The 25,617-nt window shown below is 35.5% G+C and overlaps 1 protein-coding gene across 1 annotated transcript; it reads right to left on the bottom strand.

Moving 5' to 3' along the window:
- Window positions 1-391: 391 nt before the first annotated feature.
- LOC148880312 (pectinesterase 2-like) lies at window positions 392-2,406 on the bottom strand. The gene is made up of 2 exons (XM_088966930.1): window positions 1,515-2,406; window positions 392-1,317 (listed from the first exon to the last, which is right to left on the bottom strand). The coding sequence occupies exons 1-2, from the start codon at window positions 2,404-2,406 to the stop codon at window positions 626-628; spliced, it is 1,584 nt and encodes a 527-aa protein (XP_088823056.1). The 3' UTR covers window positions 392-625.
- Window positions 2,407-25,617: the final 23,211 nt, after the last annotated feature.

Raw genomic sequence — 25,617 nt, 5'->3', positions numbered from 1 at the left:
CGGTCTCCACATAAATCTAAAAAAAGAATATGGGATTTTTTGTCAATGGAAATCAAAATCTTAGTGACCAACTTTTCCCCCCTCAAAATCCAAAAAAAAAAGACCCTTGCTACCGAGAATTTGGAATGGTCACTCGGTTGGATGGCCTGAATAGGATTTTTTTGTTTTTTCTTATTTGGTAACTGCAATAGACCTCACGTGTACCATGTTTTGTCTTGCCCCTTAATGGCTTAATCTAAAAAAAAGGGTAAATTACAAAGACCCCCTGTACTATGACCATGAAACAAAAACCCCCCTTGACCGTTAGTTAGATGATGGAATGCGTTAAATTACCAAAATACCCTACTAAATTTGTTCAATTTTCTTTTTTTTTTTTTGCCATTTTTCTCTTAAAACCTATTTAACCTATTGTTTTCCCTTTCTTCTCTTCTTTTCCTCTCCCTCACCGTACTCTCTTATTCTTTCTCTCTCCCAACTCTCGTAAATGAAAGGATAGAGGAAATCCATTTATCATCTTCCCTTTCTTCTCTTCTCCGTTCGAGCCACATGTTGCAGACTCGTCAAACATTCGGGTAAGAATTGAACGTTGATCCACATACAGGTTATTAAGAAATATTGAAGTGTTTCAGAGGCCCGATTTGAACGGCACACATGTTGCAGGTAACCAGGAATCGCCGGAAATAAACTTCCCTACGGTGAACTGTGAAGCTTCAGATGATTTGGTTATAACGCGATAACCACCCCAATTGACTCTATTTGCTGTCGAAGAACCTGGCCCGTAGTTTTTATACTCCCCATAGTACAACGTATCCAAAGCAAAATTACCACTCCATTCCAACCATCCAGCAGGATCGACCAATGTGTCGATATATGACGTCAGATAGACGGTTCGAGAATATTCCTTCCATGGTCGTCCCAAGAATGTCTTGAATGAGCTCAGCACTGGCACCAGATCTGATGAACCCATGATTCTCGAATTGTGGATTGAAATCCCAGTGTTTTGGTTGGGATCTGTTCGTCCCTGCGCCGTTACCACATTGTTTTGGTTGTCCATTGGCCTTCTTGCAAAGATCATGCAGTTTTGTAAAACTACAGCAGCATTTCCAAAGATAAAATCGACTGTGCCATATATATAGCATTCTTTGTAGAACTGTCTTTGAGAGTGGACGTATAGCGTATCCTGATATCCTTCAAAGCCACAACGGTAGAAGACAGACAGATCAGAGCCTGATCGTAGTGCCACTGCTTGATGGTTTTCTGGACCGGCCGTGTTACGGAATGTAATGCCCATTGCGATGAATCCTTGCCCGGTGACCGCTGATACATAACCATAAAATTACAGGAAAGTTAGTAATCGGGTGATAATCATCAGAAATAACGTAACCTGGGCATGCAATTAATTGGATGGCTAGCTATGATCATGTCTTAGTGTTCCACCATTTCTTTATGATCGATGTTAAATTAATGTAATTGCTAGAAATTAAGAGATAATTAAACTAATTCAGTTCCCTTACCAACAGTTGCAGAGTTGAAGGTGGTGGAACCTCCTCCGACGCTCCTGCTACCGGTGATAATCGTGTTCCTCATGCCATCCCCGACGAGCATGATATTTTGTAAGCTGCTTCCAATCTCAAGATTCTCGATGTAAACACCTTTCTTCACATAAATTATAAACCTTCCGCTTCCTGTCCTTTGCTGCGAAACAGCACTCAAAGCCTCTTTAATGGTGCGGAAATTTCGGGACCCATCTTGTGCGACCACAATGTTTGCTTGTGAAGCCGGAGAAGATGACTGCAAGAGCTTCCGATCACCAGCCGATACCCAACTCGGGTACCCTCCTGTGTAACTTTGGTTCTGGGTTGTAGTAGCATTGTTATTGATCGCCAATGTATTGCTAATCAGCTTGGAGACATTGTTGGACATGAGAGGCAACATAAAATCTAAAACCCCGAGCTCAATGAAACCAGTCTTGCAGGTCTCAAGGTTTGTAAGGGCCGTGCTAAGCCATGTTTGGACATCGACGTCAGTGTATCTGCTATACGGGTTGAGAGTGGTGTTGAGTTGGAGAACAGTATTCTGGTAAAGCTGCAAACAGTCAGCCCAAGCGACCTTCTCTCGCTTATTACGGCATTTCGGACCGAGCCACTTGGTGTGGCTCTCGGCACGAAGAGCACGCTCCATGGCAGCTTGCAGCGACATCTTTCGAAATTCATGTTTTCTTTTCGGAGCATTAGAGCGAGGATCATGGTTCATGGAAGATTTGCAAGCATCAGGGTACGGGGTTCTGTTGCACCACCAATTTACACCGCCGGGGACATCGTGGGATGCAGCAGCAGAGAGAATTAAACAAGTGAAGGGTAGGAATAACAGAAACAGACTAAGCGTTATTGTGGTGATCGTTGCCATTAAACAGGCTTCCCTGAACAACCAGCAACAACCTCGAGCTAGGCTTTCTGTGTGTAAGGGGGAATTAATGGTTACCTTTATATAGGATAAATTGGAAGGAATCCATGACAGGCTGTGAGCTGATATCTATATATATGTAACAATTTCCTTGACACATACATAATATAATTAAAAGGAAGGCAGTAGCATCAAATAAGTTATTTGGATGCCATGTTGCCTCATCTTTGACTTCAATATTTTGAGGGACTTATTGTGGGTTTTTCAACTTTGTTTTTCTGGGTCACCTTCACAAATCACAAGTCCAAACGCGTAGTTTGGTTGGCATTGATGAGAACTTGACTACAGAAAAAAAAAAAAAAAATATATATATATATATATACATATATAGCGAGGAGATTCAACCTCTTTTACGTGGGTGGGCAGTGGGCACGAACAGATTACGGTCGCCATGAGCTTATATGTGTTATGACCACACGTAGATGTTTTTGCTTGATCAAAGTGTTGATCTTTCGATATCAGCGATGTCGTTATAGAAAATTTGAAACACCTTGAAATCATAGGCTGCAGCTGTTTGGTTATTGTTTTTCTTTAAGTTTTTTTCAATTATTATACAATTTAAGAGTAGCTTTGGTTACTTTATTCTACATTTTAACCTATACACGTTGCTCTTCTATCGTTATGAGACAGCAAAACATATTTAATCCATAAACTTGTAACAATAATCTTTGATCCGTTAGAGGCTCCTATTGGCATTAATTGACCTAATTAGGCACTATTTATTAAGGAAGGCATTGGAATAAGAAACAGCAGCTGGGTTTATAGTCCCTAAACATCGCCGGAACCGGTGCCCAATTGTCAATAATTCTTGCCTTATCTTTTAATCAAATGGCTCAATCAAACATGTTTTATGGGTTTGCAAAACTGAACAAAACATGTTCATCAATTATTGGGCCTAGATGAAGATGAAGTGAACTCATCTAAAAGTTATAAGGAATTAACTAGTATCATGAAAGTGATAACCAATTGGGTGGTATTTATCAACATTGGGGTGCAATTCAGGCAGGGTGGGTTAAGTTGAAGGTCAATCAAGGCCCAACCCTAAAATTGTAAACCTCGGGCTTGGGCCTGGCCCAACCCAAGATCAGGCCCAAGTTTATCAACCCAATATAGCTTGGACTCAGGTTGGGCCAAGCCAGGTTCAATCAGGTTAAGCGTGTTCGTTGGGTTTGGAAGAATTTTAAATACATGTTTAGTTTATACATTATTAAAAAATAGAATATGGTTTTATATAAATATAATGCATGTATGTATGTATCTATTTGTTCAATTTAGACATGTTCAGATTGGATTGGGCCGGGTCGGACTATCCCATGTTTAGGCCAAGCCTAATTTTTTTTAGCTCGAGCCCTGCCCACAACTAAAAAATTATGCCAACCTGTGCAAAAACTCGAGTTGAATCAGATTGAATTCGTTTTAGGCCCGCCCAAATTACACCCTCTAATCACGATACGCCAGGGGGGTTGATTGGTCAGAGCCCTTCCAGTAAGCACAGTGAGGGCTAACCCGGTTCCGAGAATCACCGAAAGGTATGTTAGAGCATCTTTTTTAGGAATATGTTTAATTAATTAAACTGCACTTTTATTGATGGAAGAATTAAACTGAACTTCCCCACTAAAAGATAAAAGACATGAAACTCTTAATTTAGCCACAGAAACTCTTAAATCCATAATAATATCATGATATGAGTATGACTAATAAGTGATAAATTTTAATTTGTAACACTCCATGCATCAACATTTTTGAAATTAAAAGAACATATACATTGTGGCATGGATAATTTGCTAATTGCCATCTGGCAAGTGTTTGATATTGGATTCTTTGGATTAAACAACTATCTATATATACATATATATATTCCTACACGCGCATTGTCTACATTACTTAATTAAAGCGATAATAATCCCTATCTTCATTTTCTTTTCAATACGAGCATTTGGGCCAAGAATGATATGCAGAATGCTTATTCGTATTAATTGCTAATCAAAATCAAGGTGGACGATTAGAATTGGTTTATATATAATATAGTTACAACTTGAAAGTTGAAACCGAGGAAGAAGGGAAAGATCTAGTTACGAGAGTTCCCCGCTTCGGCTTTGGGGGTCCGAAAAATATATACATCTAATACTCTTTCGTAGAATTCAAACCCCCTTTTTTTAATGTTCCAAGCAGGCAAGATCAGAATACAGCTTGCCATCTGACAAAGCGTTTGTATAAGCATTTAATTCACACAGAGAGCTGTATAGCAGAAGGTGAATTAGGATCTACACTTTCTTGGATGACTAGTCTTTAGATTTCGTAGTCAACTATGCAATGGCAGCTAAATCACTATACATATCACATATGGCAATAGAATTTATTTTATCACAAAATCAAGACAGAACAACTGAACAAGCTACTGTATCTTTATATTTTAACTATCAGTTTTGTCTGATTGCTTTTAACTTTTTATTTACAGTTGTGAGAAAACCATAAATATAGTTGACATCGATCACATGGTTTTCTTGGAAGGAACTCAATTTGAGCTGATGATGAAAAACTGCTGACCAAAGCATCCAAAATTGTTTATATTCTACATATTTTCTATGTGCTTTAATAATAAATGTATCCTTATGATTAATTTTTGTAACTCACAGGTCAATGAGAAGCATCAATCTATGGCTAGAACTTAATTACTTCAATATATAACTATGAACATTTATGGAGGTACTGTTTTTGCTATTTTAAAAAACAGCAAGTGTACGTGCCACAAGGATGCAACTAGGGGTGTTCAGCATGTTGATCATGGTTTGAATTTTGCTACAATTTAATGAAATTTCGATATTACTTTCAATCAAAATACAGCCCATAATTTTATTTATTTAAAATTTTTGAAATATCAAACATCTAAATGAAACTATTTTAAAAAGCATAAAATATAGGGAATACATTGTTTAAGATGATGAAATGATATCTAGAGGAAATCTAATTAAATACTATATATATAATTAGTATAGATATTGTTGGAGAATATACATTAAGAAAGGCTCAAAGTATCGATACGATACAACACTTAGAAACGGAAGAAACCCTATTTTTTTAGTTGTTTTTTTCAAATTTTGGTTTTTTTTGGAAGCTTTTACCATGCTTTTTATTATTAAAAAAACTGGTGGTTTGAAACACCTGGAAAACAGGCGTTTCGGACTATATCGTTTTTAAAAGATACGATACAATATGCCTGATACAGGGGCATATCGTATCGATACTTTCAACCATGCACTACGGTAGCATAAATGAGTATGAAAAGCAATCTCAAGATAGCAAGAAACTTTCCCCTAAGTTTGTGTGTTAAAATGGGTTTGTCAACAATAATGACAGAAGATAAACAATTCAGCCAAGTAACAAAAAAATACAAATAGTAGTCACCACACAATAGTACACCAAAATTTTTACGTGGAAAAATTGGAGAAAAACCACTGGACCTGTAGCCCGTAAAAGTCTTCGACTAATTCAGAAATTAATTAGTACAACAGTCATCTTTAATAGTAACTAGAGGTTTACAAACATCAAGGAAATCATCTTTGGTTCACAAGTATAGCATTAACATCACCAAATGTAAGATGCATTCAACAAAAATAAAGGTTTGGATCTCACCAAGTTACTGTAAATATGATATTGAGAAGAAAGGAAGAGGCAATCAATCTAAACTAGAGTAAGACTCTTGACTCCTTAAATAATACTTAATCACATTAAAAACGAGCTTGAAAACACATCCAAACTTAGCCTTGAATGGAATAAAAACCAACTCTTTCTTCCCTTCTTCACAAAATTCAAAACGTAGAAAAACCCTCGGTTCCCTCTCTATTTTTCTTCTCTCTTTCTCACTTCCATGGTTACGAAGTGGAAGCACACCAAATTAAAAATGTGGGAGTTTTTTGGCTTCCACAATACGACTCTTTTTTGGGAGCAAGAAAATGTGGGGTGGGCCCCTTATATGGGTTGGATGTACACCCAACAATTCTACCCCTCCAGCTCATATGGGGGGTTTCATCAAACCCGTAACTTCTTTGCAAAATTCAAATTTGTCTCTATGCAAGTACTTTGTTAACATATCTGTACCATTTTCATCAATATGAATCTTCTCAATATTCAGTAACTTCATATTTAACACATCCCGAATCTAATGGTACCTTACATCAATGTGTTTGGATCTTGAATGAAATTTTAGATTTTTAGAAAGATTGATAGCACTCTGACTATTACAATAAAGAGCATATATTTCTTACTTCATGCCTAATTCTTGTAAGAACTTCTTCAACCATAGGATTTCCTTACAAGCTTCTATAGTTGCAGTGTATTCTACTTCTATGGGGGACAATGCAACACACTTTTGAAGTTTGGATTGCCATGGAATTACTCCCCTGCAAAGGTCATTATGTATCCCGAAGTGGACTTTTGGGAGTCAACTTCACCAGCCATATCTTTATTTGTATACCCATCCAACGTGACTTAACCATTCCCGAAGCAAGGGCATATCTAAAAGTACATCTAAGATACCTAAATATTCATTTTACCAATGTCCAATGTTCTTTGTCGGGATTAGATAGAAACTAACTAAATATACCAACAACATGAGCAATGTCTGACCTCGTGCACACCATAACATACATTAAACTCTCAATTGCTAATCCATAAGGCACTTTCTTCATTTCTGCTTTGTCTATCTCACTTGTAGGACATTGTTTAGTGTTGAGCTTAAAATGACATGCAAGTGGAGTAGTAATTGGTTTTGCATTACTCATGTTGCATCTCTTAATAACCTTTTCAATATATTTTTATTGGGATAACCATAACTTCCCATTTTATTTATCTTGAGAAATATTCATACCAAGAATCCGTTTAGTCGATCCCAAGTCTTTCATTGCAAAAGACTTGCTAAGCTCCGTTTTCAACCAATCCATCTTGTTAAAAGCATGGCCAACTATCAACATAAAGAAAGAGAAATGAAATCACCATCAAAAAATTTATTTACAAATACACAATGATCTAAAGTGGTTCTGGTATACCCATGATCAACCATGAATGAGTCAAATTTAGTATACCACTACCTTGGTGCTTGTTTCAATCCATACAAACTTTTCTTTAACCCACACACCAAATGTTCTTTGTTTTTTTCTTTGAATCCCTCTAGTTGCTCTATATCAATTTCTTCATTTAAATCACAATGAAGAAATACAATATTCACATCAAGTTGTTCAACTTCCAAATTTAGACTTGAAGTTAGTCCAAGTACAACTCGAATAGAAGACATTATCATCACAAGAGAAAATATTTCTTCAAAATTGACACCCTTTTTTTGACTAAAACCCTTCACAACTAGCCTTGCCTTGTATTTTAGTTATGAGCCACTCTCATAAGATTTTAATTTATAAACCCATTTATTTTTTAGTGTCATTTTCCCCTTTGGTAATTTCACCAAGTCATAGATGTGATTCTCATGTAAGGATTGTAATTCCTGTTATATTGCTTTCAACCACTCATCTTTCCTGTCATGTGACAGCCTCTCGATAAGTCTCTACCTCCCCCCATCTGTCAACATCACATATTCATGTGGAGGATACCTAGTGGAAAGTCTTCTCTGTTTAGTGGAACTTCTAGGCTAAACTTGTAGTGAAAAGGTTGGAGGTACTTGTTCATTCTGTGCTTCCTCTGTATTTTTATTTATAAGAATTTCATCATTAACTACACCATCATGTTCATTAGGAACATCAATAGAGTATTTTGATTTCTCAATTTTCTCTATATCCACAACTATTTGATCCTCAAGAAATACAATATCTACGATTCTAATCACTTTCTTGTCCATTGGATCTCATAACCTGTACCCAAACTCTTCATGCTCATAATCTAAGAAGATGCATTGTCTAGCCTTGTCATCAAGCTTGATCTTTTCATTTATACGAATATGAACAAATGTCATACAACCGAACACTTTCATATGATTGTATGATATGGCTTTCTCTATCCAAACTCTCTCTAGAGTATCTCCATTCAAAGGAACTGAAGGGGAATGGTTGATGAGGTCAACTTCAGTTCTGTTAATAATTGTTCTATTCAGTCTCTTTGCTATTCCATTGTGTTTAGGAGTCTTAGGAACATTTTTCTCAAGCTTAATAGAATGGATCCTATAATATTCTTGAAGATAACTCCTATATTCACCACCATTATCAGCTCAGATGCACTTCAACATTTTCCCTATTTCTCTTACTTGAAAACATCCAATACTTGATTCTTGGATTTCAAGGCAAATGTCCACAATTTTCTAGAGTGATCATCAATAAATGTCACAAAATATAATACACCACCAAGTGATTTATCTTTCATATAACAAATATCAATGTGAACTAAATCTAAAACATGAGGCTTTCTAGATGGATGTAATTTATGAAATGCAACTCTACTTTTTTGCTAGTTAAGCAATATACACAAGTTTCAAGAAACATACATTTCACATCAAGAATAAGTTTTTCTCTAGAAAGTATCTGAAACCCTTTTTCACTCAAATGTCCAAACCTCTGGTGTCAGAACTCAATGGATGAATCAGGAATTGCATTCACCTCTCCTTTGCTCAACCTTACTTGAATCACATAAAGGGTTTTGTGCTTCTTTCCCTTTGCCATAATAAGTGAATCCCGACTAAGCTTTCATTTTTCATCATTGAAGGTGTTTGCATAACCTTCACCATCTAAGATGTTAGTGGAAATAAGATTTAGGCGAATATCATGAACATGCCTAACATTTTTCAAAAGCAATTTAGAACCGGTGTTGCTATCTAGACAAATATCACCCATGCCAACAACCTTTGATGTATCAACATTCCCCATACAAACATGTCCAAAATCACCTTTAGTATAAGATATGAAAAGTTCACCTTGGAGAGTAACATGAAAGGAAGCACCTGAATATATAACCCAATCACTGTCTGGACATGCAAAGTTGATATAGTTATCATCACAAACAATAATGACATCACCATTGGCTGCAACAAATGTTCTTGCCTTCGCCTTTTCCTTTGGCTTGTTCTCTTTTCTAGATCCGACATTCATTCTTGTAATGTCCTGGTTTATTACAGTGATGACAAATAATATTTTTCTTAAACTTGGACCTCCCTCTAGATTTATCATATTTGTTATGATGACCTCTGCTCTTACTTCTTCCCTATCTTTCTTTCTTTTCTGTCATAAGAGCTTTTCTAAGTTCCTTGTTCTTTCCTTCTCGACTCTTTATTCAACAAGGCATCTTTGACTGTATCAATGGTTACTATGTCATTAGGGGCTGAGTTACTAACTAAAACCACCAAGATTCCCAATTGTCAAGCAAGAAACTAAGTAACAATAAGGCTTACACTTCATCATCTAGATTCAATTTTATACTAGTCAATTGATTTATCAAAACTTGAAAATCACTCAAATGTTCAGACATGTTAGTCACATCTTTATATCTCAAGTGTGCAATTTTTCTAATCAAAGGAGCCTTATTTAAACTCATTTTCCTTGAATACATAAACTCTAATTTTTTCCAAAAAAACATTATCTCTAGTTTCTTATGCAACATGGTGAAAAATACTATGGTCGATCCATTATTGGATTTGGCGTACAATTTTCCTATGCATAGTTCCACATTCATCACTTGTTTGTCACTTGGCTTTGCTTCATCACCTCTTATGGGTAGGTACAAATCTTTACAATAAAATAGGTCATCCATTCTAAGTTTCCAAATGGCATAGTTCGATGAGGTCAATTTGATCATAACACCTAAGGATTCCTCCATTTATATTAATGCAAACAATTAATTTAAGCTAATCAACTCGGATACCACTGTTGGGGAAGATACAATATAGTAACATAAATGAGTATGAAAAGCAATCCCAAGACAGCAAGAAACTTTCCCCTAAGTTTGTGTGCTAAAATGGGTTTGTCAACAGCAATGATAGTAAATAAACAATTCAGCCAAGCAACAGAAAATACAAATAACATTCACCACACAATAGCACACTAGAATTTTTACGTGGAAAACCCCAAATTTGAAAAAAAACCACAAGACCTATGGTTTGTAAAAGTCTTCCACTAATTCAAAAATTAATGGGTATAACAGTCCTCTCTAGTAGCAACTAGAGGTTTACAAACATCAAGGAAATAATCATTGGTTCACAAGTACAGCATTAACATCACCAAATGTAAGATAGATTCAACAAAAATAAAGGTTTGGATCTCACCAAGTTGCTGTAAATATGAAACTAAGAAGAAAGGAAGAGACAACCAATAATTGGAGTGAGATTCTTGACTCCTTGAATAACACTTAATCACATCAAGAACATGCTTGAAAACACATCCAAACTTGGCCTTGAATGGAATAGAAATCAGGTCTTTCTTCCTTCCGTGGTTATAGAATGGAAGCAAGCCAAATCAAAAAGGTGGGAGCCTTCTTGGCTTCTACAATATGGCTCCTTTTTGGGAACATGAAAAGGTGAAGTGGGCCTCTCATATGGGATGGACCTACACCCAGCAGATAAATTGCAAAGTAAGGATGAAATATGGTCCTGAATAATTGTTGAATTAATTTATGGAATTTATGACGATTTTCTTTCTTTTATTACCTTATAGGGATGAGAAAAGAAAGTTGATGGAACTGTTCCTTTTTAATATTTTTTCCAACCAACCAACACAACAATGTAATCATTGATTTTAGGAAAAGAAAACTAGCATGGACCCATGTGATGTATAAGATTTATTAAGTGAAAGCAAAACAATTGAAACACATAAGAGTATATAATTTTTTTATATTTTAACTTTTTAAAATAATTAATAATTATGTATATTTTGGGTCCGACTATGATATGGGGAAGATATGATATCTGAAAAAGTTTTGACCAATCAACTGCTATCATAAGTGTGGAAGCCAATCAAGTGTAATTTATTAAAATTCATGGGTGAGTTCCCACATCATAGATTTTCCCTTTTATTTTATATGCTACTTTTAATAATTTTTTTACAATAAAAAAATAAAAATAATTAATTTCAGCTAGGATTGTTCATCAAACTGATGAAGCCGACCAAACCGACCATCTCAACCCATGTTAGTCGGTTTTCTAGTATTTTCGATCGGCGTTGGTTCAACAATTTCCTAACTTGACCAAGTTAGATTAGTTTCGCCTTGGCCATTTGTAAATCGACCAAAACCGAACAACCTAACCATAGATATATTAATATTTTATATTTTTAATATGGGAAGTGGGAAAATTTTCATATTTCTTAGTCTAAAATATTTCATAGCATAAATTTAATTTTTTTCATTTATTTTTAAAAAACTCATTATAATTTTTAAATTTATTTTTTTAAGTTTAAAACTTTTGAATCGACCGACCAAACCAAAAATCGTCCCAAACTAATACAACCCAGGTTGGCCGGTTTTCATTAATGGTCAATTGGTTTTGGGTGACCAACTCTCCAACCTGACCAGGTCAATTTGCTTGGCCAAACAACCTACAACCAAACCAAACCAACTTGTCAACACTTCAAATTTCAACTAAATTAATAGTCTAGTATCTAATAAATAATAATAGTTTAATCTCCAATAATTATTGAAAAATTATAGAAAAAATACACAATTATTGAAAATATGTTGATAATGAAAATACAATAATTAAAAAAATTATAAAAATATGTTAAACTAGTCAATAAATAGTGTAATCTCAAATAATAGTTTAACCTCTCATAAATATTAATCAATAAATTATAGTAAAAATACAATAAGTACAATAAATTAAAACTTAAAAAGTTAAATAAGAGTATTTTAATCTCCAATAATTATTAAAAATTTTCTGTTAAATAACAAAACAAAACTAGATTTATACATAACTATTGTAAAATGTTAAATTATTATTATTTTGAATATTATATTATAATTTTGTGATGATTTTTTATAAATATAAAATTATTAATAATATGAATAGTACTAGTGGGGAACCGTGCCATACACGGGAATACCTGAAAATTCAATATGATGATAGAAATGATTAAATTAAAATGTAAATATATCATTTAGAGGTGGCAATTTGACCTGCCTCCATCCCGTGAGGGGATGAGGAAGACAACAAAAAGAACTTACCACTACAAAGAAATACAACAAAACCACAACCAGCATAGAAAGTATAATTATAAAAATGGTAAAACCCCAAAATTTTCATTCCATGAGGTGAGATCAACTCTTTTTCCTTACATAAAATTGCTAAACCAATCTATTAAGGCAAAACTGGAATTGTTGTGGTTGGTCAAAACAAACAAATATAACAAGTCTCCTTTAAATATCTCTACTTGGGCTCTCCATCATGAAGTGTTGATTGTCTATCAAAATGATTAGAAGCAAAACTCTTAGTACATCACATGGTAATCATTAAAGTATTATCCAAGATCAGTGAAAAGAAAGAAAATCATACATGCCAAACAAACCATAAGTGATATAAATAGGACTCAAGAATTTTATTGTTATTTAAGGGAAAGTACTGGATTATAGATACACCAATAAGATTGTTATTGTTAATCCCGACTAACAACAGCAAAATATGATAATACAATAATGGAGATCTTAATTAGCCTAATTTCAACTACTCATTAACACCGAAAAAGATCACCTAATTAAAGATCTTAATGGCTTCCTTGAATAACTTCACTGATGAGATCAACCTTCAAAACATCAGGAATAAAACCAGCACCAATTCCTTGTACTTGTGCAAGCTGCTAACATTCTAAAGTATCCCTTAGAAGGAAACTTGAAAGATAGAAAAAAAAAAAAAAAAAAAAAACAATATTCATGGTTTTTAACCACTATGCAGACTTGCAAAGACAAACAGATAAAGCACAATTTCCCCATCAAGCAATTACACAAATTCAAAGTCATGGCTATATGACTAAAAGCGTACAACATTAAAAAGTTATCCAAAATATTGTGGAGCCCATTAACTTCCTTCATTACTTGCAATTGCAACAGACTAAATATTCAATTCCAATGCATCATTTCAAGCGAAAATCATGCACGAAATAGAAGTATAATAATTTCCTTGTTACGAAATTGGTTTTAACTAAGCAAAATAACACCTTCCAATTAAATCCTATGCAGATTTAGCATAAGCCCCAACTAAATCCCTTCAACTAAGAAAAATAAAAGAAAGTAGCAAACCTGTGTGATGCACAGGGGTGAAAAAAAAATTGATGGTGAAATAATGTCAATTTTAATACAAAAATATTAAATATTAAAAATTAAGATCCAAACATAAAGGCATCATCCTAAGCACTATAATCTTGATTTCAAGAACTGGGACCAACTTGGAAATCTTGATTTCTTGAAGAAATCAAGATCCAAACATAAAGGCATCATCCTAAGCACTATAATCAAGCAAAAATATGAATATAATAGCTAATTACTGAAAATGCAAAAATAAAAATATTTTGTATTAATTTGATGAAAACTAAATACCAAAAATAAGAAAATAAATTGATATTCTTTCAGTAATATCAGTAGTTAATTTTAAAATAAATATTAAAATAATATGAATAAAAATAAGATTAATATTCCAGTGGAAAAACAATATCTGTAAAAATAAATTTATTCTTTCAAAATTCGGTTAACTTGTAAATTTGTAACTAATTATTAATTACTGAAATAATATAAATAGTTTGTATATTAATTGAAACTAATTATTAATTATTATTGATATTACTGATATAAACTGAATGCTTTGCTCTAAAGTTCCGGTGCTGGATAGTACTAGGGGTGTTCAAATTCGGTTAATGAACCAAAACCGAACAGAAGAAGCAAGTTCGGTTTGGTTAATTTGGAAAACGGTTTGGATCGGTTTTTTATAAGCAACTAATTCGGTTTTTGGTTTGGTTTGCAAAAAATTTTCAATCGAACCGATATATCAGTTGAGGCATTTAAAATCTGGTTGGGGGTATTTGGGGAACTGCCGAACTAAATTAATTATGATCAAAATTTAAACCAACTCCAACCTTTCAGCTTCTTTGGTTCTTTTGGCGCATTTCCTTTCCAGTTTCTTCGCCTTTTCATTTCCAGCCAAACCTCCTGAGTTCTGAGTTTCCAACTCCAAGTTCGAACGTCTTGATCATTCTAGCATTCTCCAAATCTCCAACGTCTAAACCAGTAAGGCAGAACCAGTCTTCTTCAGGCTTCCTTCTTAGCACGAGTGCACCATAGCACCACTTCAACTTGTGACTTCGTGATTATGTGACTGTAAGTCTATAACTGTGGCTGTGAGAGACAAAAACAGATATAAAGAATTGTCAACTGGGCATTCCCGAATCTAGATTTCCAGTGCTCTACTCCATTTTCATTGCTGTTGTGTTGCGTGCTACCTGCTAACCACCATACCAGTTGCAGGCTTGCAGCTGTGCTCTGTCATTCTGAATTCCAGCTACCAGTTTACCACCAATGTGAGTTTTCACCCACCCACTAAAAATCCCATAAAGTCGAAAACCATTATTTAAAACCTCGGTTTTTAAAAAACTGAAACTATGAATTCAATAGTGTTCATTAATAGTCTATTCATTTTTAGATTCTTTGACTGCCTGATAAACATGGATCGGCCATTGAGTTTGTGACGATGAAAAGTGCAGACTGTTAACTTTTCTGTCCCAATCAACAGAGTTCAGATCTGCTCCCAACAAACACTTCCAATACTGTCCCAATGGCCGATCCATGTTGGGTAATCTCTTAGCTTTTCTTTCAATCAAACAGTGTTCTTCATCGTGCATTGTTGATTATAGAAATGTTAGATACAAAACTAAGAAGTCAGAGCTTTGTTGTATTGGTATCCCATAGTCCCACTCTTCTCAGTGCACTAAAGAGAATTTGACCAACATATGTTTGAGAAAATTTCAATTAATTAAACTTGTAGTATAGTTGTTAGCACTTAGCAGTTAGCAGTTAGTTCAACCAGACACTAGCAGGATGCACGCCAAGAAGAATATCATATTCTCTGCTCAAACAAACTTTAAAATAAACTAAAATCTTATATATATGGCTAGCACTAGCATAGAGCTGGACTAGCTGGTACTCAGACTTTAGGATCTCATGTTTCTAATCAGAAATGGTAATCTTGCCTTTACTTAAAGAATGTTTTTTGTGCTTACTATTTGATCACTAGGCTCAGTTTGGAAAGTACAAATGCAAATGTATATAGTGCAAAACCTTGTATTTTGTATTGTTTTGTATGTATTTGCACTTTACAATCTACATATTTGTATTTGTACTCCTTCCAAACTAGCCTAAGGGGTATTTGTTGATGCAACAATCATATCCGTTTCGAAAAGCAAAATTATGCACCCTTAAGTTGGTTATTTGTTATTTATCTTGACATTGATTAATTGTCTAGTTGTCTCTCACCCATTAATCTAATTTTTTTTTATCAAACTGATTTCTAATACTGAATTCTTTTTCCCTTAGGTGTCTCAAGTTGGGGAAGGTGCAAATAAAGATGTAATTGCAGTCGAGGTTGGCGGTACAAATTAATAAGAAACTAATGATGCAGCCACAAAAAAGAAGGAAACACGTAAAAGGGCAAAGATGAAGGTTAGATCAGAGGTATGGGATCATTTCACTAGACTTGATCCAGATGAACATGGGTTTGTTAAGGCTAAGTGTAATTATTTCCCTTCAACTTATAACTGTGATCCCAAGGTAAATGGGGCTAGTAACCTTTGGAATCACATTAATAAATGCGAGAGCTACCCTTACAAGACTACCAATGATTCAAAACAAACACAACTCAACTATCAATCGGGCACAATGGAGGGAGAGGGTAAGAGTACTCTTACATATCAAAAGTTTGACCCAGATGCTTTAAGAAAGGCCCATGCTCATATAATAATTGTTGATGAGCTCCCCTTTAAGTTTCTATAGAATGATGGGTTTAAACGATTTTTTGCGGGCTTATGGAACCAAAATTTCGAGTTCCATCAAGAGTTACAATTGCTAGAGATTTTTTTTCAACTACATTTGGATGAAAAGGTAAGGCTAAAGACTTTCATAAAGAAAACAAGTCAAAGGAGCTTGCCTTACCACAGATACATGGACTTCATTGCAACAAATTAATTATATGGTTCTCATAGTTCATTTTATAGATAATGATTGGAAAAAAAAAAAAAGACTTTCGAATTTTGTTCCAATATCTAGTCATAAGGGTGAGATGATTGGTAAGGTAATTGAGAAATGTCTCCTTAATTGGGGTATTGAGAGGGTTTTTACCATTACCATGGATAGCGCAAATTCAAATGATCAAGCCATTACTTATATAAAGAAGAAAATTAACAATTGGGGAGGTAGTGCATTGAATGGAAATTTTCTTCACATGGATGTGTTGCTCGTATTATTAATTTTATTGTGCAAGATGGCTTAAAAGAATTGAGTGATTCGGTTGTGAGGGTAAGACAAGCGGTTAGATATGTCAAGAAATCTCCATCTAAGCTATAAAATTTCAAATCTTGTATTGAGGAGAAGATACAAAGAAAGAAGTTGTTGTGCCTCGATGTCCCTACTAGATGGAATTCAACATGCATGATGTTAGAGGCTACCCAAAAGTTGCAAAGGGCATTTGATTGAAGGACAAGACCCCTATTATGAAAGTGATCTTAGGGAAAGGGAGGGAAAAGGGAAACCTAATGATAAAGATTGGGATATTTGATGAGCTTGATTTCAGTATGTTGTTTTATAAAATGAGAGGCAAATTTGATAAATATTGGGGAAATCCGGAGAAGATGAATATAATGATTTTTTTTTTCAGTTGTGCTTGATCCATGGTACAAAATGGAGTAAGTGGAGTTTGTGGTTAAAGAAATGTATGAAGCTCCTTTGGCTTGGACGATTTGTAAGAAAGGTGAAAGAGGTGATTTACACTTTGTTTAATGAGTACAAGAATGATAATTCATCTACAAACAAGCAAACAAGTGACAAAATTCAATGTTCAAGTATGGTGGATGATGGAGAACCACCACAAAAGGTGAGAACACAAGATCGTTACAAGAGGATCAAGTCTACAAAGGATGGTGGGAATAGCAAATCAGAGTTGGATAAGTATTTGTTTGGAAGTGAAGAGGATGATAATGATTCTTTTGATATCTTAGGTTGGTGGAAATCAATGCCCCTAGGTTTCCTACACTTTCACAAATAGCATGTGATGTGTTAGCAATTTTTGTTTCTATGGTTGCTTCTGAATCGGCATTCAGCATGGTTGCGGAGGCTCTCATTTGTTCTCAAAATTACCTTTAAAATTCTTATTTGCCTAACTATGAAGAGAGTGTGGATGAACTTGAAGAGCTTGAGAAAGGTAAATGGATTTATTGCTTTTTTATTATTTTAATATTTATAATATTTAAAATGTGCATTGTGAACGTCGGGAAAATGCCTTCGCCGACTGTTCCGACTGTTCACTTCATGGCTCAAGTTATGGAGTCACCACCCATCAGACATAGCTAACTAGCAGTGATGGAGCTCTCGGATTTGCTTTCAATAAAAAAAAAAATCTCAAAATAAATAGTGACTCCACATCACTCCGCTAAGGCAACGCTCATCTGGGTAAGTTGAGAGGGAGGGAGGGAAGGGGTTAGGCATCCCTCTTTCCTGTTAATGTGAATACCGAAATCCCTTCTTTGTAATTAAATTTTTTATTTGATTTTGCTTCTAATACAAAGAAATACAACAGGTCAGTGGATTGGGAATCCGTATTTTCTAGCAAATTGGAAGAGTATGATTGAAAATGCATCTTCCCCTCCTTCAGACCAACCCCTTTTAGACATAGGAATTTGAGTAAAAGGGTAAGAATCCCGACCTCATTTCTATCAGAGTCCCCACCTTCGGACACGACTAGTAAGTCTAAGGAGCAGAAAGAGTGACATAACCTCCTCCAAATGCTAGATAAGACCCAAAACAACCAAAATCCAATTATAGCGAAACTAAGTCGACAGCAAGAAGGAGAGGTAGAGAAAACAAATGTTACACTATCAATCATTGTTAATCAACCAGCAAAAAACGACCCTAAAAAATACACAAATAAAAAAAAAGGGGGGGAGGTAGAAGATTTACCTCTTGTGGCCTTTACAAGTATCAACAACGTTGATATTCGCAGATGGGTTTGAAGTACTCGAGTGAACGATATGGAACTCTTTGGTCGGCATTTCAATAGATGACAGTAGCAGAGGGAGCAGGTCGATGATAGAGAAGTGGTAGGTTGAAGATTTAATGGCTGAGGTGTGATGGATCGACGACAAAGAAGTGGTAGGCTGAAGATTTAATGGCAAAGGTGTGATGGATCGATGGTAACGTAGGTTGAAGCTCACCAGACAATGGATGATAGCACAATTAAGGAGATGAGGATTGTGGGTGTTGCCTTGAGCCACCGCTCTTCTCACTCTCTCTCAGTTTTTCCTCCCTCTCTTTCATGGTTCTCTCTATCGCTTTTCTCTGTTTTCTTCTCTCACTCAAACTCCCTTTCATTGCCTCACCTACTCAACTCGAGGGTTTTCACATACCCTCGAGATGCTCTTCCCCTCCACCCCCCCTTTTCTTAGAACAATCGTCCCTTATTTATAGGGAGAGGGAAGGGTGGCTTTTGCAAAACCCTAAAAAAAAGGATTTGAAAGGTCGGGGTTTAGATGAATAGGGAGGTTTCGTAACTTGGGGTCTGAAGGGTAACTTTGGAATTTTGGTAAGAAGGGCAATTTGGTAATTCTAAGGGATTTTGGGGCTTCTTAGCAATTTGGGGCAAAAAGGGGTAATTAGGTAATCTTGAGGGGGTTCAGTGATTTAGGGGTTTGAAGGGAAATGTTTATAGGAGTATTTTGATAATTTGATGAGTGAAGGGCATTTTGGTAATTTTGGCTTTGAAGAGTATTTTGGGAATTTGGTATGAGGGGTATTTGGGAATTTGGAAAAAGGAGTAATTTGGGAATATATCCAAAGGATAATTTGGGGTAATCTGGTCAAGAGTATTTTGGTAATTTTGGGGATTTTGGAAGGAGGGGAATTTTGGTAATTTTGGTCTAGAGTAATTTGGGAATTGGTCAAATGAGTAGTTCGGGTAATTTTGGTTAAGGGTATTTTGGGAATTCTTGGGAATTTTGGAAGGAAATGTATTTTGGTAATTTTGGAAGGAAGGGTATTAAGTCAAAGGATATTCTGGGAATTGGTCAAAGAGGTTTTTGTATATTCTGGGTCGATTGGCGAGGTTTTTGTAGATTCTGGGAATTGGTCAAAGAGGTTTTTGTATATTCTAGAAAAGGTTTTATACTAATAATCTAGAGCCCATAACGGAATCTAGGTGTGATCAAGGGGCAAATAGGGTCTATTTTGGATGAAACCTCTCTAGGTAGGGATTTTGGGTAATTTGAGGTGATTAGTAAGGTTAGATTGAGCCAACTGGGCCCAGATTGGGCAGATTTGTAATCCGGTCAATCTTGGACCTTAAAATGGAATCTTGGTGCAATTGAAGGAAAAATGGAGGCATTTTGCGCTAAGATTTCACAGGTGGGTGTTTTGGTAGGTACTGAGTCTAATGGCTATGTTTGATCTAATGGTTGAGGTTTAAGTGGAAGTCGATCGAGGCCACTGGATAGGTATCAAGCAAGTTTGACAGTAAATCTAAGGGATCTCAAGGGAAAGTTGAGATTTTGGATGTTTCAAAGGGATCAAAAGGGTCTGTCGGGCGTTTGGGGCAAATTAGAGGTTTAGGCGGCAGACCGAGCAGAAATCGGGTGCTAATAGATGCCCCTCTTTGTTATGAGGTAGAAAACTACGAAACAACAAAGACCAAAAAAAGCACACAAAGTTTTTTGCGAAGGGTAAGTTTGGAAGAGGGGCAAGATGAGGATGGAAGATTAAGATGAAACGGAGTTTCCGTGCAGCATCGCTTCATCCTATTCATGCCAGTTTTATTATTGGCAAAGTAGCTTTTCCTAGGTATCAAGAATCTTCAGAATCTAGGTTCCTTTGCCATAAAAGAAGACAATAAAACAACTGATAATATGAAAACTATTCACTTTGGAAAAAAGAAACCCCCCCTAAGTATCAAAAACCTTGAAGAATCAGGGCAAGTTTGCTATATAGGAAGGCATTAAAAGCCAAACAAAACAAAATACTTAAGTTTATCGCAAAGCGCAATCACAAAATAAGCACATATATTATTCAGAAAGCATTTTAAAATACTTGGCAAAATAATTCGAAAACTTGACCGATGTCCTATGGTTGATATAGCATAACTGCTCTTTTGATAAGCGAAAAACACCCTTCCATGTAATAGCAGCCTACGCTCGAAAGCTCGACAAAACACTCGGAAAATCCGATGAGAGTGCAAAGTGTTGTGCTTTCAAGTGCGTGGTAGTGTCATGTATAATTAGTGCACGATTAATATGATATCTTCAATTATTACTTTCCTTTGCTCTCCTTAGCGGATGATGGGGAATTTCAACACAATAACAAAATCATCAAAGGTTATGAGATTGCTGGACATGCTACCATGTGCCTAGAAATGAAGGACCTTCGACCAAAGAGGGGTCCATAACTTCTATTCAAGTAGTTTATGTACCTGCGAACGATTTGACTGACCCTGCTCCTGCCACGACATTTGCACATTTAGATGCTACTACCGTACTATCAAGAGGATTAGCTGACAAAGGTATCTATCCAGCAGTAGATCCTTTAGATTCAACGTCAACTATGCTCCAACCTCAGATCGTTGGTGAGGAACATTATGAAACTGCGCAAAGAGTAAAGCAAACTTTACAACGTTACAAAGAACTTCAGGACATTATAGCTATCCTTGGGTGTCATCAAGATTATTTGAAAGAAATGATGATTGATCGTGAAATTCACATGATTATGAGACTTTATTTTTATTTTATTATCCTGGTCGAACCCAAGCACCACTACCTGGGCTGCCTACGTACCCCTCATTAGAGATCAAACCGAGCATAGTTCGGTTATTTACAACTTCAAATATAATAAGCAAGAGGGAAAAAGGAACACAAAAAAACAAATGATCAAAATTTGCGATATACCGCTAAGGCTAAAAGATTCTACTATCGATGAGATTTTGTATTGCAAGCCGGAGAGGAACACACTAGTCAGTAGGATGTCCAAGCATCTGATGATAATCACAGAATTTATTCAATTTGAACCCTTAAAGGAGCGGCTTTGGAACGTAGACTTCTCTTACATCTGGTTTTGGCTGAAGTGGAACCAAATATCATTCTTACACCATCTGAGGAAGTAACTGAGAAAGTGGCATCAGGAGTGGAGTAAATTTCCTCTTAACCCGTCTATCTTATTGGAAAGGAAAGACAGGACGCTTATGACTTGAAGGTCTGACCTGTTGACAAGCAACTTATACTTCATTCACTTCCTGAGATGGTGGAGGGCCTATAGTCAGACCATGGTTTATTGATCGAAAGTCATGCTCAATTCTCTTCCCGATAGTAACTATGCCCTTAAAATCCTAATATTTCATGAATGTAGAGAAAGGTGGCTCTAAGATTCTTAGAAACAATTTGATCTTCCAAAGGAATGGAAGTCTTCAACTGAGCAACAATGGATCTCCATCAATGCGCATATTCTGCAAAACCTTATTCGAGTGTCTTTCGCATGCCTTCTAATGTTTCTCTTGTTGGAGCCAAATCTATGCCATAATCAAACCTCTCCAGAAAAATTGTAGCCACCTTATTCAAAGTTTTCTTCTTATCTACCTCAAACGATGCGAACCATGCTAGTGCTTCACCCTCCAAACTCCATTGGAAAAGTTGAGCAAGGACTCTCTCATCTATCCCAAGCTGAAACGTCTCTCCATAGTATGTGCTCAAATGTACCCCTAAGATAATTGCTTCCATTATACTTCTCCAAGTTTAGGATTTTAACACCTTTTGGCAATTCTAACATCGGGTATAAGCACAACTCACTGAAATCCAATGCAGGAGAAGACTGAATGTGCCTTAACTCCTCTAAATCTTTCTTCAACTTGGCTACATCTTTACAGATGGGAACTCAATGCCAATGATGTGCTTGCTAAATGCTCATGTTGATCACCTATCTCAATGTATGATTCTTCGGGATTCTGTGATCTCAACCACATGATGTGCTTCGAATTCTTCTTGGTACTAGATGCCATGATCCTGAGGTAACTTCTCTGGTTCAAAAATGGCGGTTGGAATTTCCATCTTTAATTTTTTATTAGGTTTTTCTCTTTTTGCTTTATTTGCTTTTTCTGGTTTTTATTAAAACTGGATAACTAAAAGGAATGAGAAAATTGTTAAGGGCTATGTAGTGGGAGGTTTTACCTAAGGCAACTAAGATGGGATATGCATAATGCAAAATGTATGTGAAACCATGCAATGCCAATTAAACATCGAGAAAACAATGATAAAACTGGCCTACCCCTAGTTCAAAATCGAATGGGGTGAACACCCAGGCAGATGAAGAAATATGCATGTGGCTAGGAGTGGGTTGGCCACCTATGAGGAGGGCAGGCTGCTATGAGCTGGCTATCTACTCACTAAACTCAAGGGTAGTTATGGGAGGGTGAGAGCTAAGGAACCGAGTTGATAGGTGAACTTATTAGATTCTAATCAGGGGTATCTAGTGAGGGCAATTTAGGAAGATAACTTGAGCTTGCCAGATGGTTGGAAAAGCTGCTAAATGCTGCTATAGTTAACTAGGCTGAATCATTGCAAAATGCAATGGGATGCAAACAAAGTGGACCTTTGTCGTGAAAACATAAAAGAAGAAACCATTTTGAAATACACCGAAATTGAGGAAAAACTCGATTCAGATTTATTTGGGTTATCACAAGCTTAAGAAAAAGATTCTCACCCTAGGGAATTTAAGAGGGTAAACAAAAAGATTCTTTATTATTGTCGTTTACTTTTTATTGTTTTATTATTTTTCCCTTTTTATCATTTTTTTCTTCCTTTTTATTTTATTATTTTCTCATCTTTCTTGTTTTCTTTTGATATATATTTTTTTCCATATTTTTTATGATCCTTTCTCATGGTTTTTATCGACCATTATTTTATTTATTTTTAATTCCCACTAGTTTAAAAGACATTAGATTTCTCGAAGAATTTCTTCTATTTCTCTGCTCTCTTTTTTTTTTGTATTTTTCTTTTTTATTACTTTTTGAATTATGATTCCTCTTGCCTTATTTCTTACGTTAATTCCAATTTTTCCTTTCTGTTTTTTTATCTTTCCCTCTTGTATTTCATGCTTTTCTCTCGCTTTTTTCTTTTGAATCCCCCATTTTTTAAACTTTTCACTTGTTGGTATTTTGTATTTTCTCCTTTTTTTTGTTTTTTGGATTTTTTTCTTTTTCTTTTTTTACTTTTTCCTTTTTTATGGATTTTATATCCCTTTTTGGTTGTATTTTCTGGATTTTAATCTTTCCCATTTTAGTTTGGATTTTTTTTCTTATTTTTTTATTTATTTTTTTTGGATTTTCCTTATTTTTGTATTTTTGCATGCTTTTTATTTTGGTTTTTCTCCTTTTTTTTGAATTTTGGATTTTCTCTTTTTTTTAGATTTCTGGATTTCCCAATTTTATAATTTTCTATTTTTTGTAGTTTTCATCTTTTTTTGGCTTTTCTCTTTTCTCTTTTTTTTTTATTTTTGGATTTTCTCCTTTTTGTATTTTGTATTTTTTTCTTTTTTTTTATTTACGCTTTTTTTTAACTCCTAATAGGGCCCTTTAAGATTGAATATGCAACAAATGATGCACATGGGTTTGGGGTGTGATATCTAAATCATAGTTAAAAGGCCACCAGTCTTCAAACCTCCACCCATATGCGCCTCTTAGGTTAGTGACTAGCTGAGAGCTTTCCACCGGCCTCATCGGGTGCCTTGCTCCGATGGCTCAAAGTGTACCGGACTCTCTCCTAATAGGACAATAGGTTCTAAAATATCTACATATGTAATGCAATGTGCAAATGCTCAATGTTTTAATTTAGAAGATAAAAACGAAATAAGCAATCACACAAGAAGTATGATAGTGATAATATAAAGCTAAAGCACAGGCAGTATGATAGTGATAATTTGATCTCACATCAACTAAGAAATATAAAAGCCAATCTAAATATAATGCACGTGCTAATCAAAACAGAATTTTTAAGCTTTTTCCCTCCAAACTTCAGCAAGAACCCACTTATTCTTAAACAAGGACCCTATTTAACTACTACTTTTCTTCATTATTACATTTTTTATTTGTTTATTTATGAGAACCCAACAATTTTGCTATATTGACAAATCTACCCTTCTCAAAGATCCCCAAACTTGCATCAACAATCACTAACTTGCTAAACTCAGGAAGACATGTCCTTAAATGACTCGCTTGTCCCCAAGTGGGTTGAATCTCACAGAAATACATAGACTAACCACCATGCTTCAAGGTTTGGTCCACACCGCTCTGAGAAGGAAATATAACTCTTTTATTTCTAAAGGCATCCTAGGAGCTATCCCTGGCCCCCTACTACGTTACACGACAGTCAGTCCTGGTCTCCTTACGGTCCCAACCTGTACTGGCTTAAATTCCCAACTTCAAGCTTTCACCCTTCCTAAAGCAACGTCAACTAGACTGTTAAAACATTCATCTATCTACGCCTAAGCAGCTCTTGTGAAGATGGGCTTGACCAAAAATATGTTTTACACCGACCACCCTCGGTCACTCTTTCTTATTAACTAGCTGAATCCCTTAACAGTTAATGCCTTCGAATACAGGTTCAGCAGCAAAACGAGAGATCCAACTGAGACCTACAGACACCCGTTGAAATTTCAGCTTAACTTTGACTTAGAGCTCCTAAGCGGTGTTCTAAGACCCACCCAAGATAGCTGGTGATGCTGCTAAAACAAAACATTCGAATCTGGACACAAGAGCTCCTAAGAATTAAAAACCATTATTTTGAATAGGTGTTTAGTCCTGAGAACAGTGGGCGCTTAAAGGTTACAATTTATTCCAACATCTTTAAGAAAGGAACCAAGGGAGTGGGGGAGCAGAAAAATTAAAAGGAGAGAACAAAAGGTAAACACTTAAGGCATATATGCATGAACAAGGATATTTACAGGCAAGATCTA

Source organism: Nelumbo lutea, chromosome 1 (genome assembly GCF_056320005.1).
Source record: "Nelumbo lutea isolate HS-2025 chromosome 1, American lotus-T2T, whole genome shotgun sequence".
Classification (NCBI taxonomy): domain Eukaryota; kingdom Viridiplantae; phylum Streptophyta; class Magnoliopsida; order Proteales; family Nelumbonaceae; genus Nelumbo; species Nelumbo lutea.
The sequence above is the reverse complement of the archived record's forward strand: the minus strand, read 5'-3'. Positions and strand labels throughout refer to the sequence as shown.

Bases quoted from the DNA above. Each gene is read 5' to 3' on its own strand.
- LOC148880312 (XM_088966930.1), bottom strand. From the start codon at position 2,406: ATGGCAACGATCACCACAATAACGCTTAGTCTGTTTCTGTTATTCCTA. The intron at 1,318-1,514 runs GTAAGGGAACTG...GTTATGTATCAG, and splicing joins CTTCAACTCTGCAACTGTTG to CGGTCACCGGGCAAGGATTC.